This window comes from Branchiostoma belcheri, unplaced genomic scaffold (genome assembly GCF_001625305.1).
Source record: "Branchiostoma belcheri isolate BF01 breed outbred unplaced genomic scaffold, Haploidv18h27 scaffold59, whole genome shotgun sequence".
Lineage (NCBI taxonomy): Eukaryota > Metazoa > Chordata > Leptocardii > Amphioxiformes > Branchiostomatidae > Branchiostoma > Branchiostoma belcheri.
Window position 1 is genome coordinate 636,065 of NW_017804231.1, and position 16,614 is coordinate 652,678.

Sequence of the window (16,614 nt, forward strand, 5' to 3'; positions counted from 1 at the left end):
TGCTTTGACAATCTGAGATGAGTAATGATGGACCAGTATATGGTTTCATTATGTTTGAATATCTAAACAAAAAAAAAGACAATTACTGGTCAGAAGTAACGGTTGTCATACCGCTCCCTACTGCTTTCATAAATAGACGTCGCAATTGCCATGTTCATCACTGGCTCAACTCATGCACAACTAATGAGAGAGACCTTGAAACCTATATACAGGCGACATGATACTGGAAAATTATGACGCTGTCAACTACAGAAAGCCTCAAACAAAATACACCTTGATCACGCATGACAGGTACAATCAATGAGGATTTGTAACGACCATAATGTTAGCTTTACTTCGGGAAAGTAACAAACAGCAATGACACGGCAGAAATAATTTATTGTGACAGCCAAATCGCCTTCTCAGTTTAAGTATATACTCATTCTGTCGTGTTTTCACGGGTGTAAAGGGCTTTCTTAAGTACATACACATATATCATGTAATTGAAAAGACTTCTGAATGAATGATACATTTTCAACGCATGTTATGGCTGCATATATTCACAATGTAGATGAACAGAATTAGGTAGGAATCATCATGAATGATGAGATCTTGTTACTTTCAAGGACAACCGCAGAAGAGCATGTGGTATGGAAGAATTGATAGGCCAAGTTGGACTTTGTTATAAATGCCAATCAACATAAGTCATGGTCAGGTCTCATCTCGCAATGGGAACTCCGGCCCTGCTAGGAGTCTGTTCTCTGTTGATATCTCCATTATTTTTCTCGCGTATGTTGTTTATATTCTGATCGCGTACATCACGTAACAAGTACCTGGATACGGACGTCACGCAGAGCACTGTATTTTACGTTTAGGTTTGACCTGAGCAGATTTTAATGAAGTAAACTGTAAGGTGCTGCTTATTTCGAAAGTCATTTGTACTGCCTTTTGACTCCGATAAGGGTGCTTATTGCTTTGTGAAGTTAAAGTTTAGTTCAATTGAGACTTCAAAGCTACTCTAAAGTATGATTATCAGACATGCTTTGAGAGGATACCTTCTATTTATTAGTAAAATGTCGTAGTTAATGGGTTATGATCCATAAATTCAAAGGCTTGGTGCATTTTGATGCGCGGACTAGCCACACTTAAGTATGGTTATCAGACATGCTTTGATAGGATAGCCTTAGTAAATAGTCGTAAATGGTAGCTTGATTTGGAAAGTTAAAGTATAGTCTAGTTGAGACTTCAAAGCCGTTCTTAAGTATGATTCAGACATGCTTTGAGAGGGTAACCTATCAATTAATAGAATGACGTCGTTGTGATCCATAAATTCAAAGACTAGGCGCATGCTGATAGTCAGCAATTCTTTGAGAGGATAGCCTTAGTAAATCGTTGTAGTTATAGTAGGTTTTGAACCATAAATCCAAAGGCTTGGTGGTGGATAGTGCGGACTAGACAGCAACTAATTCTTGGAAAAATGCCGTGACTTGTACAAAGTCAAGTTAGCCAAACTGTACAAAGTCAAGTTAGCCAAGGTAGTATAAACACCAAAACAGCAAAACAGATTTTAGTTCCAGTTTCTGTTGCTACTCATGCCGAACGTAATGTTATCCTGTATATCACATGTATATCCTTGTCTTTGTCCGGGCATATTAAGGGATCGAACCTGGGACCACGGAACCAAAAGGTCCTTCATACTTTGTCCAAACACTGATGATCAAGGATACAGACAGATTTGGTGTCGACATTGTGTCAACCGTGCATTTTTTCTCTTTCTCCAAACACGTTTCCATCCCATTATAATAGCTTTGCTGAATCCGAGTATCCTTCATTGTTCAGACATGGTCCATAATAACTTCGCAGTTACAGTCAGATGCAGTTCCATCAAGTTAGAAAAGACAACTAAACAGCAGTGTATTCCGGTGAAAACGAGCGGTATAAAACTGTTCGTCACAGTTTAGCGATCTAGGAAAGAGAACCCCTGGTAATGGTTTTATTGCTAGATGTTATGTCCCTAGCATCAAAATTGACAAACAAGTAAAGGTATATTATGATACACATTTACATCCATCAATCAAATTGATATGGCCAAGTAAAATGGTATTATGGTGTTTTAGACGTTTCAAACCCTTCGTGTCAGTAGCTATACCTACGTACACGTAGATGTTTAAGGAAGCAAAACGCTGTCCTACATCAGGACAGAAAAGCTACTGTTCTGTCGTGTCCAATGAGGAAGTTTTGTGTAATCAAAAGTGAAACATGTATCGTTTATAAAGAAAGAATTAATTATCTAGAATCGAAATAATAGGCCTAGAATATACTTCTTGATATTTCACTCGCATACATTCATCATCTTTTTGTTTGTTTGTTTGTTTGCTGGTTGTTTGTTTGTTTGTTTGTTTGTTTGCAAACAAAGCAAGTCTTTACTATCTTGCGAATCATGTTAGTTTTATTTGCATCAGAAGGCCATTGACCTGCATGCTTGGGAAATTCTGTTTGTCCTGACTTGAATAAACTCTGTGATCGCTTCATGGACTATAGACGAAGGCGCCATTTGCTGATCATTGAAATTCAGAATACTTAGATCGATTTTATACACGTACATGCTTTCTAATCTTATAAGTGACCTCAAGGATCTGTACGGCATTTATTCGCATATTTCTTGTTATCCGAGTGGAAATATTTGATGCCGCCGTCAATCTTTTGCCATCAGAGTTGCAGTCAGATGTCAATTCGGTCACGGGTCCATGCGTAACCCGAAACGGCATCGTTTGCACCCGTCAATGCATTTTCCGCCACTGCCAATCGTAGCAACGTTCGCTCATTTCTACACGACACCCTTAAGCTGTAGGAGAACTTGATGAGCACGTGGCCTTTAAAGTAGACTTGCGGGATCAGTACAGTAACGGTACAATCCGAAAGGCGTTTTCGCCAAGCAATCTCTTCAACACATGTAAAGATGTGACGTCACACATATATTAACCAATTCTGTAATAAAAGCAACCACTCTTGTATGTTCATGGTCTAGTGCGGGGCTACACGCTCTGGTAGTCAGTCGACTTCGTAGCCATTGCAGAGAAAGGGGGAATAGCTACTAGGGAATATTTCAAGTATGGCAGATCAACAGAGCAGCCAAGGAGGGCCTGAAGACACTCTGAAGATGACCATGGACGCGTACGTGGCGCCTGTGCTGTTTTCCATCCCGCTCATCGTGGGGGCCGCCGGCAACGCACTGGTCATTTATGTGGTGGCTCGCTTCAGCGAGATGCGGACAGTCACTAACTACTACATCGTCAACCTGGCCATCACTGACCTGTCGTTCCTGCTGTGCTGCGTGCCCTTCTCCGCGGCAAACTACGCCCTGCCTTCCTGGATCTTCGGCAGGGTGCTCTGCAAGTTGATCAATTACCTCATGCAGGTAAGCAGTAGAGTAGTTTCTGGCTAATGTTGCAAGCGATAAGTGGCATCGTAATGGTCAGAGCGTTTGGCTCGGAACCAAGAAGTCCCTGAGATGCCATATGTTGTGCCCTTTGGAAAGGCACTTTACACGACTTTCATCACTCTATAGTGGAGTGACGCCCACGTGCACCGGGCATTTTGGCTAACTGTCCATACGTGTCCAAACACTGATGAGGACACAGACGGATTTAGTGTCACCAATGTGCCAAGATCTACACAAAATTATGGATTGAAAACCATGTAACTACTGGTTAAGACATCAAAATTCACATGCAGTAGACATTAAGCATAGGTAACGATGACCAAATATGCATTATGGCGACGATATCATTGTTACTGTTAATACATCAGTTAAAAGATCATTTATTATGAGAGATTATCATGATCATTGAAAGATCATTGGAAGACGTTAGAGGTGGCTGAGCGCGTCCTTAAAAGACCGATCGATTTGAACGCTCGAACTCAACGGTCTTTCAACGACTTTGCCTCTGTGAAATTCACATTCACATGACGGCATTGTTTCATCTGCTGTTGAAGACAAAACAGTCTCGGATACAGCGCCAGAGCGATGTACTCCTGGTGTCTTTTATCGCGACACTTAAAGGATTCCAATGCAATTTCAAGGCGGCGAAACTGGAATTTTAAGTCGATTTCTGGTCATTCTTTTAATGATACAGTATACAATCAACCCTATGCTCTCTGTAAGGCAAAAATGTGATGTCATTGACGGAAAACAAAAATTGCTTCTTTTGTCGTAGGTTAGTTCTAGGTACATGTATTTAAAGGCGGGGCTATTTCAAACACTTCAAATATAAAATAAAGACAAAAATACAAAAATTTGCTTAACAATGGCAGTAAAGGTCAATATACAGGTTTCCTCATCCAGATTATTTTTTGTTTGTTTTGCCGGCCGGAAATTCCATTGGATGCCTTAAATGACAGCCGTCCCGGAGGTGATAGTTTGATGATTATTAGTTTGGATGCGTTGGGAGGTTCGCCGATCCTATATCCTACAGGGGACGTGATTCGACTCTTGGGCAGATTAGAACTCAATTACAGAACTCTAAGGGACTATTGTGAACACTTATGCGGAGATGGAACTTCTCGGAGAGCTGTGGGGATATGAAGACCTAAAGTGAATATTTAAAAAACCTAACAGCATTTTATGAATTATAATCATTTGTTGACACGTGTTGACGCATTTTAATCTGTATACTACATTTGTATTTTGCTTTACACGTAATAATAAAGCAAGTACATTTTATGGATGACATCCTTCTCAGACTCCAAATTTAATGCGATAGGGCAAAAAAACGTGCGGTGAAAAATAAAATTTTGAGGCCATACTCGTAAGCCTTGTTAAAGAAATCAGTCGACAAAATATGATATCACAACAAACAGGTCTTTTATTATTGTATTCAACAGTATTATCTGTCCTTGTTGATGTGTATATACCTCAATTAATAACAACAATTAATGTGAATTAAGTTGTAGCAAACGGCTTATCGACCATCATTGGCAGCTACTAAACTCATTTGCGATGGAACGAAGTTATCAGCACTTACCATGAAACGCGAGCAACTGTGCCTGATCAAGTTTATTAGATCCCTGAATCTCTGAGCTGATAGAAATTTACGAAATATTTGCCCATTTTCGGAGCTTGTTGGCCACCGTCGGAGGGTAACAAAATTTCTTCTTTTTTTTTGGTCAAAATCAGGCGAAAATCAATGCGCACGCTGATGACATCTATAAACTTGCTGTACTTGACCTGTAACGAAAGTTTCGCGACCTGCAGCTGAGTGCTCTTTACGTGTTACCACTCCACCATTTGCAAAGCTGCACATTACCGTATTCTACTCTTCATTTCAATTCAAGCGAGGTTGCGTGACGGGTGTAGAGTGAATATCGCAACAGCGCTTTAATCTGTGTAACAGTGTATGATTGCCTTGGAGGAGCAGCCGTTGAAAAGTTGGATGAAAATGTGCCTTATTGATCTCCACCTTAATTCACTTCAAGTCATTTTTTTTGTCTTTGCTTTTATCCTTATCTTGGTAATCTACTTTGATGTACCGGACTTCCTGTTTCTTCCTTTGAAAAGGTTTTCACCTAGCGTGACTGGGTTAAGTATGAAGTAGTCCTGTTCACCAATTCAGCGTCTAGTATTCTATAGCTAACTTTGCCCAGGGAGACTATATGGCTCACTGATTTGATGTGGATGTGTTTTAATTACATTGTGCTGGGCACGCTATGTTGAAATACGCCGTTACGTCACTGATGTCGATCTATATTCCGCTCTGTTCAAGAAGAACATTACCGTAGGATTTTTTTTTTACTTTCTATATTTCAGATGACTTTGGTACCTTGTCAGAATGCAATACATAGATACTTGAAGATACCGAATGCAATTTCAGTGCGGCAAAACAAATGTTACTGATGAGAAATCTGTCTTATATATTGCCATTTACTGCTATTTCTTAACACATTTTCGTTATCATTTCATACTGATACTATAGCTGGAACCAGCCTGCGATACAAAACAAGCGGCATCACTTTTGCCTCATAGACATCAATAAGCTCTGGGTTAACCAGAAAGTATCAGTAACCAGAAAATTGATTTTAAAAATCCAGTTTTATCGACCTGAAATTGCATTGGATGCCTTAAAGGTAAAAAACAACAATCATGACGATGGCCAAATAAGGTAAAGGAAAAGCTAAGAGTCACTATGACAAATACTATTATTACACCTCTTCAGAAATGTTGATTTTATCGTCGCAAAGGTCACCTTACTCAGCACACTATTTCCAACTGAGAAGTATGTACTTGTCTCCAAGGCAGACGTTGCTTGACTGTTGATCATTGAGCAGTTGTAGCTGGAATGTAAATTTCAGATATGATTTGCACAGCCACAGCGCAAACGGATACCCATTCGATTAGACAGAAATTATCGGAACATGAGATATTACACAACTACTCGAAGAGCTGTCATGAGGATTCCTTTGATTAATATTTCAAGACGACGATCATCACCAATTATGCCATGTTGATTTGATTATATTGGATGACATCCGTGCGCGAGTTTTCGACCATACTAGCTGTAAATCGTACAAAGCAGCTGCAAAATTAGCAAATGTATGCCATGAATTGAAGTTGGGAAACGACGCAAATGTCGTAGAATGCCAAAATCAATTCCAAAGGAAAGGAAGAGAATGTGACGAAATGAAAATTAAGAGTTTATTATTCGCCATACCATACTCTGTATTTAGCCGTTTGCTCAACCTTCGCGACCACGTAGATTTGTCTGATTCCATCTGGTCCATGCACCTTGCTTACCATCCTGCAGTGACGAGTCTCCTCTTCCTCAGCTTATCTCTCATCCTGGACCAGTTGACGCCTCTCCCTTCTACTGGCCTTGTCCTACTGAAGCTTTGGGCAGCTGCCTAGTCCTGCATGCCCTACTGCCAGGGTGCCCACAAGGACACCATGAAAGAAAGTTGAGTTAGAAAGTTGAGTTAGAAAGTTGAGTTAGAAAGTTGAGTTAGAAAGTTGAGTTAGAAAGTTGAGTTAGAAAGTTGAGTTAGAAAGTTGAGTTAGAAAGTTGAGTTAGAAAGTTGAGTTAGAAAGTTGAGTTAGAAAGTTGAGTTAGAAAGTTGAGTTAGGAAGTTGTTGGTAGCGACCTGCTGAGCTCATATCGCCTGTTTGGCTGGTCCCATCTCAGAGAAGAATGTGCCAGAAACCCACTTGGCATCCAACTAACATGTACCAACGTCTCAGCCCCTTAGTGAAGATCAGACCCTTAGTCGTGCTGGCCTCTGGCCAACTGCGTGGTAGTTTATGTTGGCTGACACATATACCCGCAGGAACATTGTTGGATGCCATCCATATGTATATATATATATATATATATATATATATATATATAATCAAGTCAACATGGCCTTATTTATCGGATGCATCGTCCCACAAAACTAATCAAAGACTGTTTAGAGACCAATTTGATAAAGTCGTGCTGACTTCTGCCCAACTGTGTGTTAGGTTATGTTGGACTGGCTGACTGATATGTAATTGGTAACAAACGTTACCGAGTCATGGAAACAATACGCGGAAGACCACACTTCATATACATACAATAACTAGAAGCTGAAAGTGGAATAAACCTAAACCAATTGCTTGCAGCGATGGATGACAGAGAGCAATTGTCATGAGATTGTCATGAGAAGATTTGGAGCGAGCTCCACACAGTGAGTGAGTGAACTGCCAAACTCAGCATGTGTGTAGTTTAGAAAAGTTCCACTGCAGCAACATTAACATTGCCGAGTCTTGTTGATGAGCAGAATCCGGTACCTTGGCGATAGTACAAAGAACCTCCAAAGAAAACTGCATGTATGTTTCCCGAGATCTATTTCACAGGCAGACATTAGACACAACTTACGATAAGGCAGAAAGCTTGCGGCCACCACCATGCCTACAGCTTAGGAAAGTTCCACTGCAGCGACGCATTGTCGGGTCTTGTTAGTGAGCATCATGGTAGTAGTACAAAGGAAGGAAAAGCTGTCAATTCCCCTGCAATCGGTTTATGCAAACATATCAACGCCCCACTCTGGTCGTTAAAGCCACTTACGAGTCCACATAAAAGATTTTATCAGGTCCAGACGCATGCATCTATGTGTCTACACCAAGGATAGCCGGGGAAGTTGAATTGTTGAATTGAATCAAATCAAATTTGAGTTCAATTTGAGTCAAATTTGACTCCCAACCACGCTCCCATCAATGCTGACCCACTTTCAACCACCGGGCAACCAGTCCCCAAACATGGCATAACCTCCCGTCCAAACCCGAATGTTATTGACATTTTAAAATATTCGGCGGCTAGCGCAGCCGAACACCAGCCAACCACAGCCGACCTTGCTCCCGACCTACTCCTATCATCGTGTGATCGGGAGGCCATATTTGGTTATGTGTGACAGGATTTTCATTGTTTGTTTGTTTGTTTGTGTTTAGGTAACAACACAAGCGACATGTATCACGCTGTGCATCATGAGTGTTGACCGGTTCTGCGCTATCGTCTACCCGCTCCGCTCACTACGCTTCCGGCGCAAGAGAGTGGCTGTCATCGTGAACGCCATCACATGGCTGGGTACGTTATTACAAACCGTCATGCGGTTTTCCCTCATGTAAGGAAACAAGTTTAGGCCATGTTGATTTGATTATAGAGATAGCATGCTCTGGTAACCCCAAAACTGATGCGAGCGTGCGAATGAAAAATGTTGATGGTAGTTAAGATGGCCTTGCAACGGCCGGAACAAACGGCCTCTCCCTGCCAAACGGCCTTAGATTTGTACGGAAGGGCCATTGCTTCCGGACGTAACGGTCGAAGGCCTGACTAACAGCGCTTTAGTACTTGTGGGATCTTTTGTGTGTTGGGCTTATCTGTATATATGGAGCTATGTAAACAGTTTTACACAACCGATGATAACTATCTAGAACATCACACTTAGAGACGGTTGAGTAAGGGCTAGACTAGGTAATTTCAGTTTTCACACGTAATAAGGCCATGTTGATTTGATTATATGGATGACATCCTCTGGGAAATAAGTTCGGCAAATAAGTTCATTATGAAATCGTGTTCCAATATTGTCTACGGCATGTATTTTCTCATTTATGCTGCTTTGTACGATTTACAGTATATTACAGATTTTCAAAAAATTCTTGCGCGCACGGAAGCCATCCATTTGAACAAATACTAACATGATCTGATGTCAAAAATCAAGGTTATCAGAAAAAACCTGCGCCCAGATGAGGTACGCTAGGGTCAGGTAAGGTTACCCATGACGCTTCAAGCCTGTTAACCTACTGACCTTGAAGTACATATAGCGTCTAATGATACGATATGTTCATGGTCACAGAATATTTCGGTTCCGGACCTTGACTAATGGTATCAGCAATACACCATCCACATGGTTATAACATACGCTATATAGCACAGCAAGGTGAAGAGGTCAATCTGGCTCAAAGCCCTCCGGATTTCGATGGAGGCTTTTGAAAGTAACTTTTGCTGTTTCCATACGACCTTCTACTAACTAGCTACATGCAAAACGAAGGTTGTTGAAGTGGTTGTATGTTGAAGTGGTTGTGTGGGTGGCTGAAGATATCCATTAGAGAAGTTTCCAACAACTCTCAGTGTTACATTCAGGGTTAGGCACACGGTCGCTCCCTAATTCACAGTAGTCCTGGAGATGTAGAAAGGTAACTTTTTTTCTATATCAACATTTATTACAAGACATGGCGACGGCACACTCAAGTTGTTTCAACTTATTCTTATGCCGCCACCAACGCAGACAAACGCACCGACATCAGAGATACTCATTTTTACTTGAGTAAAGTGGGCCCATGGGGAAATTCGTGTAAAGTGCATTTTCCAAGGGCACAAGATCGGTGGCATGGCTGGATTCGAACTCGGGACCTCTGTCGTTACGTCACACGACCTCACAGTTAGTCATCGCTTTTTACTGCACAACAAGAATTAAAACTACTAACAAGAAAGAGCTTAGGGGACACAGAATAAAGGGCAATATGGTAAAATATTTTTCTATTTCCTTTTTTGCTGCACTGTTACAGTAACTTCTATCTCCAGTGACAGTATACCTGGTCATTTTCGTCCTTATCAAGATGACAGTCGGTCAAAAAGTGTTATGAATAAAAAGAACTATTCAAGCATCTTAAACAGTTTGTAGGGTTAAAACTTATAAGTAATTTGGATTCTTGTGGAATCGCCAGCCTAGTGGGAGGCCAAATATCTCCATAATTTCCAATATACCGGAGACAGTAAGCAGGAGGGGGGGGGGACTTGATGTGGAGACTAAACCCAAGCTTAGCCTGATAAACTGAGTATTAGTGTGGAGTAGTGTCCCAACCAGTTGAAACATAAAACATGTGCTTGTTACCGTTATGATGTCTAGTCTTGGTAAACTGCCATCCTTCTTTCCTCCATTCCTCTTTTATTGCAGCAAGGACTTAAACCTCCTTGATTGCAGTTAGGCCACACTGACATAGTTTTTGGAAGACCTCCATCTAGTGCGCGCTGGCGCCATAAAAAAGATTCCCACCCAAAAAATGCTGCGAGACCACATGAATATAAAGCTGGTATTGCGGTGGTGCATGGCGACTTTTACGACAAGCAGGCACATGCTGGTCTTTTGCGGCATTTATGAGTCGGCACTGTACTGAGCTCTGGAGTTTCATGGAGCGTCGGAAACCTAGGTGTCGTCCTCCGTAGTTACCGCCGGCTCCCTACTGACGCTAGCTACCATGGACTACAGAGGATGGCCCCCAGGCCAGAGCCTCCTTGGAGGTGATTTTTTAGAACAGGCAAAAATCAATGCACGCGCAGATGTCCATAAAATTAAATCAATGTGGCCTTATGTTTGAGGGTATGTGGACACTTAGATGGAATTTGCCGTCTTTACAGTAAGATATTTCCACATGAAACTCTAGGCCTCCTAAAGCGTATAACATTTTGCAGACATTTTATCGAACAAGTCATCGTTTCCTCCCTGTAAACTACCGTGTATTATGAAACATTTACTGCCTTCCACCGCTGGTCTGATCTGTATCTGGTGCTACTTCTGAAGAATACTTTGTATGTACATTAAATGGGGTTTACTCAACTCTGGCGGTAATCCAAAGTGCCTGAACGATTGTTTGTCGTAAGTGTTCCTTTGATGTTCATTTCCGCTAGCATTTAGTATGAGTCCCGCATCGAAGACATCTCCTCTGTATTCAAGTATCTGTTGTGCTTGCCATTGTAAAATTAAACTAAAGAGTATTTCTCGCTTTAAAACTCAGTCTATTGCATTGAGTATTGTCAAGTTGATTCGTTCGAATGGGAGCTGGATATTCTTGAATACATTCCTTGGAAACTATACTGCAGTAGATAATACTTTCCATAGAAAAGTGAGCTCGATTTGAGTCCCATAGACAATACTATAACAACAAACTTAAAGCTAAACAATAGTAGTAGTAGTAGCAGCAGCAGCAGCAGCAGCAACAGTAGTAGTAGTAGTAGTAGTAGTAGTAGTAGTTGAAGAAGTAGTAAAAGTGATTCGAGCAGTAATAGTTGATTATTAGCTATAGAATTCGTATCATAAGCTCAGTATTTGTGCTTGACAGAAGCAAAACTGCAACACATCATAATTTAGCGAGCTATGGAAATGTATATTATATACGTATCACTTTGACTCATTAAATCTTATGTTGATTGCCCAGTGTCCTTCCTGGCCGCCCTGCCTGTCTGCATCTTTCACGAGCTGACCCGGTTCAACTGGTACGGCTGGCGGACGTACTGCCGCCCGGTGTGGCCCAGCAAGGCGTGGGAGGACGGCTACATGATCTTCACCATCACCTTCACCTACGTGCTGCCCCTCATCATCTGCTCGGTCACCTGCTCGCTGGTGGTGAAACGCCTCCACAGCCGCTTCCGTAGGTCCGAGAGCCGGCCTCAGCACCACGAAGTTCAGGTAACTATTCTGCCCGGTTGAACTATAAGTATCATGAAGTCTGCCAATCCTAAGCTCCAGTGGCTATTGCGTGTCAGGTGAACCATTTTCGAACTTGACCTTCCTTTTCACAACGGCCACCCACCTACCAAATATCCTTAAGATAAATTCACAACTTCACGAGTTATGCTGTACACATTCGAACCACAAATGCATAAAAAAAGTCCGCTGCAATACTCTTGGCAAACGCCAGGTGAACCATTTTTAACATGAGCTGCCAACGTTTCCAGACCAGACGCATCACCCGGATGGTGGTGGGCGTAGTGATCGTGTTCCTGGTTTGCTGGCTGCCGAATCACGTCATCAACATGTGGCGCTACATCCACATCAAGAACAAGTTCCCCCCGGCCCTGTACTACGGCAAGGTACGTCAGCTCGGAACATGTACTACTTACTTGACTGTTACTTTTACACTGGTTTATTGCCCTTCCAAGTAAAAGTCTCTATGTACTACCGCATTTTTTTGGCTGGATTTTTTTTATTTGCCCGCACTCACTAGTTTTGGGGTCTTCAGAGGATGTAATCCATACAATTAAGTCAGTGTGGTCTAAGTTGAGTTCTGGGCCGTTTCAGATCGTGGCACTGTTCCTAATCTACTGCAACTGCGCCCTGAACCCGTTCATCTACACGCTCATCGGCGAGAACTTCCGCAACTGCCTGAAGCAGATCGTATCCCGTACCAACAGCAGCAGCAGCAGCCAGAGCACCAAGATCAGCCACCCTGGCTTCGGCTTCAGAAAGAGCAACGAGAGCGCCAAGGACCTCAAGAACATCGACGCCTCGCCCAACGATCGCCTCGCACCCGCTCCCATTGCCGCGAAGGAAATGGTCGTGGACGTTGAGCTGAATCCGTGCGCTGTGAACAAAGAGCGAGTCGACAGCGAGCTTTCCAAAAAAGGTTTGCCTTATCTTTATTCAATAGTCTTTGGTGTCATTTTACTGAGTCAGTACTTCAGATACGAGTAAACGCTTAAGGTATCAGTGGGAGGCGTAGTGCCCACTTTACACATGAACATGAGTTTCCTTCTTGTGTTTGAACAAGCTCTACAACAGTTACTATGGATTATACGTAACACAGTTGAGCTTTCATTTGAGTTTTTGAATATGTACATTATTGAAATATTGTCCATTTACCTCTCAATAACGGTTTAGTATCCTTAGCATTTTTTTCAGCTCTGTACATTAAATGACTTTTTCAAGCAAACGAAACATATTTAATCCTATGTTTTTTGTGTTCCCAGTAACAGAAGACTGGATGAATGGTGAACATGAAGAAAAATTGCGTCGGATAGATGAATGATCAACTAACGGAACTCATCAATTCTTCCTTTTTACATTTAACGGTTTGCAAGGATTGCTTTGAGCTTCATTTTCGTACATCAGAAGTACTTCTTGTCCTTTTCACTTTATGAAAAGTTAGATTTACCATTGACGATTAAAGCCAAGTAACTCCGGCAGTGATTGCTTTTGGCGTCTGATGCCTTAGGCTTAGTCATGCAACCGTTAACAGACTTACCTGACGAGTAGCACTATTGTTTAGGCAAACATTTTCAGGCGTATCCGTCAGACGTATAACTAAGCCAACACATAAAGTTAGATATGAAAAGCTTGCTCTACAAAAGGTATGATTTACCGGTATAGCGCTTGATACACATAGGAAATCTATACTGGCGCAGTTTATAGCCTAAAGCAACCATTACCAGACTAACGTTGTATTTGTCATGTTAAGATGGTAAATCCCACTCTTTATGCAGTGTTAAAATCGCGTGAACGTTTGTCCAAGACTTGGTTGTACTTCGTGTAAGGACAATGAAGGCTTCTTAAAGAATAACTCTTTTGAAAAAAATTAGGATAGGTGTTATTAAAGAAGCAAAAATAGCATCTTTTGCGTGAACATTTAGATTGATCACAGTGTAACACCATCAACTCAACGTAGTTTTTAGGTAAAGTACTATATAAACTGTGTATCTGTAACGTATTTGTAAAGTGATTGCATGTAAAAAGATTAGTTGTTGAATATTAGATTATTACATATATAAACGGATTGAATTTCTACTGGTGATTCGTTAACTGATGATAATCAAGCATTGATTACTAAGTATGATGTTAATGAAGATATTAGTTATATAGATATACTATGTATAGTATATGGTTGCTAACATGTATGCTGCAATGGTTTAGTGACCAAACCTGGCTACGACTGTTGCCTATACAGATCCAAAAGCACGACTATCACCAAATGTGCACTTCAAGATTATTACAAAATTTCGATAAATGTAGTATTTGATAGCGACATTTTGAAAGCATTTCCATAGGTGATACATTTCCCTCCAGTATGTGAAGAACTTAGATTTCCATTTAGATTTGGAATGAATCGAAAATTGCGCAGTTATGAAAAAAATAGTCTACCCTTTAAATTTCATTGATTAAAATGAGCTGTAATTTCTTATTTCTATCCCGGTAGGTGCAAAGAACATTAATTTCCTTGATATCCTATCCAGACTGGCTATTTCCAGAAACGAAAGAAGGAAAGAAAGAAACCTGACGAAAGAAAAGTTTGTAGTGTGTATGAAGTAGAGTTAGTTCCATGTTAAGTACATTTTGAGAGTCATGTATTTGACGAAGACTTTGTCTTTCTATGATATCATGATGTTTTATGTAACCTTGATAGCTAAGATTTAACATGTTGTCTTGAGCGCATTTCATGATGATAGTTCAGTGATTCAGTAAGGTGCTGTAGCTTACGGAATGTTCTATGATTTCTTTTTAACTAAACCTGCCTGCTATTTTGTAGCTTGGATGCCAGACCCATAACAGGCTAGGCCCAGAGTTAGCCTGGACCAGGGCCTAACTGAGGGGGGCTGTGTTATAATTTCTTTGCAGGTATGTTGGCCCTGGAGCCGTGCAACTGGCCTGTGTAGTCCCTGGAAACTGCCTGGCGTCCAGGATATAACTTTTATTGCGGCTGCATACTCAAAGCGCACCAGACTATGGATAATTCCTCTCTTTCATTACTTTTTAAAACGCCAATTTGTGAAGCTGCTTGTAGACAATCGATGAAGTTCAAATGACTGCGTTGTTATTGGCACATATTCAAACTCAAGAGACTGTACAAAATGCCTTTTATTGCATCCTGAATCTCAAGTAGGATTAGATCCAACTACTCAGTATACTACCTTTCCTGGACCTAGTCCCGAAAGTTATCCACTTAAGCATTAATAAATATGACCTGTGCGATTAAAGTGCCGCGTGCTTCCTATAGATAGAATAGTTTCGTCTTGTCCTGCATAAATGTATACCAGGATCCATTAAAAAGCAGCTCAACTGAATGGGCTACCCAGCCGACAGTGCATGCCAGTGGAGTGTGCTTACATAACTGAATGCCTCGCTATAGGTATTTCTATGCTTAGTTCAATCATTCGCGCTAAAAATAACGCTGTATGTCCAGGAGCCTGAAAACGCACCGCTTCTTCGTCACTTGGATCAAACTCGTTACATAGACCAAGAGTCTTGGCCATGATTGAGAGGAATGGTACAAGTCCACTCGATGGAATTATGCAATCTCTGTAAAACGTGCCCAAGACTCAGGCTGAATTGCTAATGTCGTAAAGCCGGCGGTACCGTGTATTGGAGTCTCAGGCGTTAGGCCATGTTGAGATTTGATTATATGGATGACATCTAGATCTGCGAGCATGAATTTTGGTCTTTAAAAAAAGAGTTACTTCAAATCGTACAAAGCAGCTGCAATCGCAAAATAAATATATGCCATGGATTGCAAAAACAAATGTTGCAAAAAGATACTGATGTCGTAGAATGTCAAAACCAATTCCAAGGGAAAAAATTGTGAATAAATGAAAATGAAGAGTCTATTATTATTCTCCATACCATACTCTGTGTGTTTAGTCATTTGTTCAACCTTCATGACCACATAGATTTCATAATGAAGGCAACTGTTTTTGCCAAACTTTTTTTATTCGCACGCTCGCGTACGTTTGGAGGTTCCCAAAGGATGTCATCCATGCTAATCAAATCATTATGGCCTTAACTTCAAATTTCTGCACGCAAAATCCACCACTTATATATCAAGAAGAGTAGCTGACCTATAGCTAATGCAGTCAACCTCTGTACCCAGGAAAACGCGAGCCGTAGCGAACACGCATTGCACTACTGGCTACTTGAAAAGCGTCAAGCTTCAGCAACTCAATTGAGGATGACTGCTTTTATACCTTTTTATTTTTATCAAGGACATGACACACGCCCTTGGCCTTCACCCATCAAAAGGCGGCAGAGTTTTAACCTGATCTACCAAAGTTTAAGGAGCGTGACTCCAATGACTGCAGTAATGTTTTCCAGCATAACATGAAGGAACTTTCAAATATGAACGCTCGCTACTTCATTACGGTTGACTATTTTAACTCACGCAGCACATATGCACGTATCTTTTGACCCCTGAAAGCTTATGAGGTCCAACATATTCCTGGAATCTTCCTGGAAAATGGAAATTATACACTGATCTTGCGTGACCCCTTGTAGGAGCCATAAGTCATAACTTTTTGTTTAATTCGGGGTCATTCCGCGTCACGTAAGAGACCACATGGCTTCTACATATGGATTGGCAGATTG

The 16,614-nt window shown here is 41.2% G+C and overlaps 1 protein-coding gene across 1 annotated transcript; it reads left to right on the plus strand.

Annotated features, from left to right (window-relative positions):
- The first annotated feature begins 3,091 nt into the window (after nucleotides 1-3,091).
- LOC109481950 (G-protein coupled receptor 54-like) lies at nucleotides 3,092-13,291 on the plus strand. The gene is made up of 6 exons (XM_019784567.1): nucleotides 3,092-3,397; nucleotides 8,438-8,573; nucleotides 11,702-11,952; nucleotides 12,222-12,356; nucleotides 12,565-12,889; nucleotides 13,233-13,291. The coding sequence occupies exons 1-6, from the start codon at nucleotides 3,092-3,094 to the stop codon at nucleotides 13,289-13,291; spliced, it is 1,212 nt and encodes a 403-aa protein (XP_019640126.1).
- Nucleotides 13,292-16,614: the final 3,323 nt, after the last annotated feature.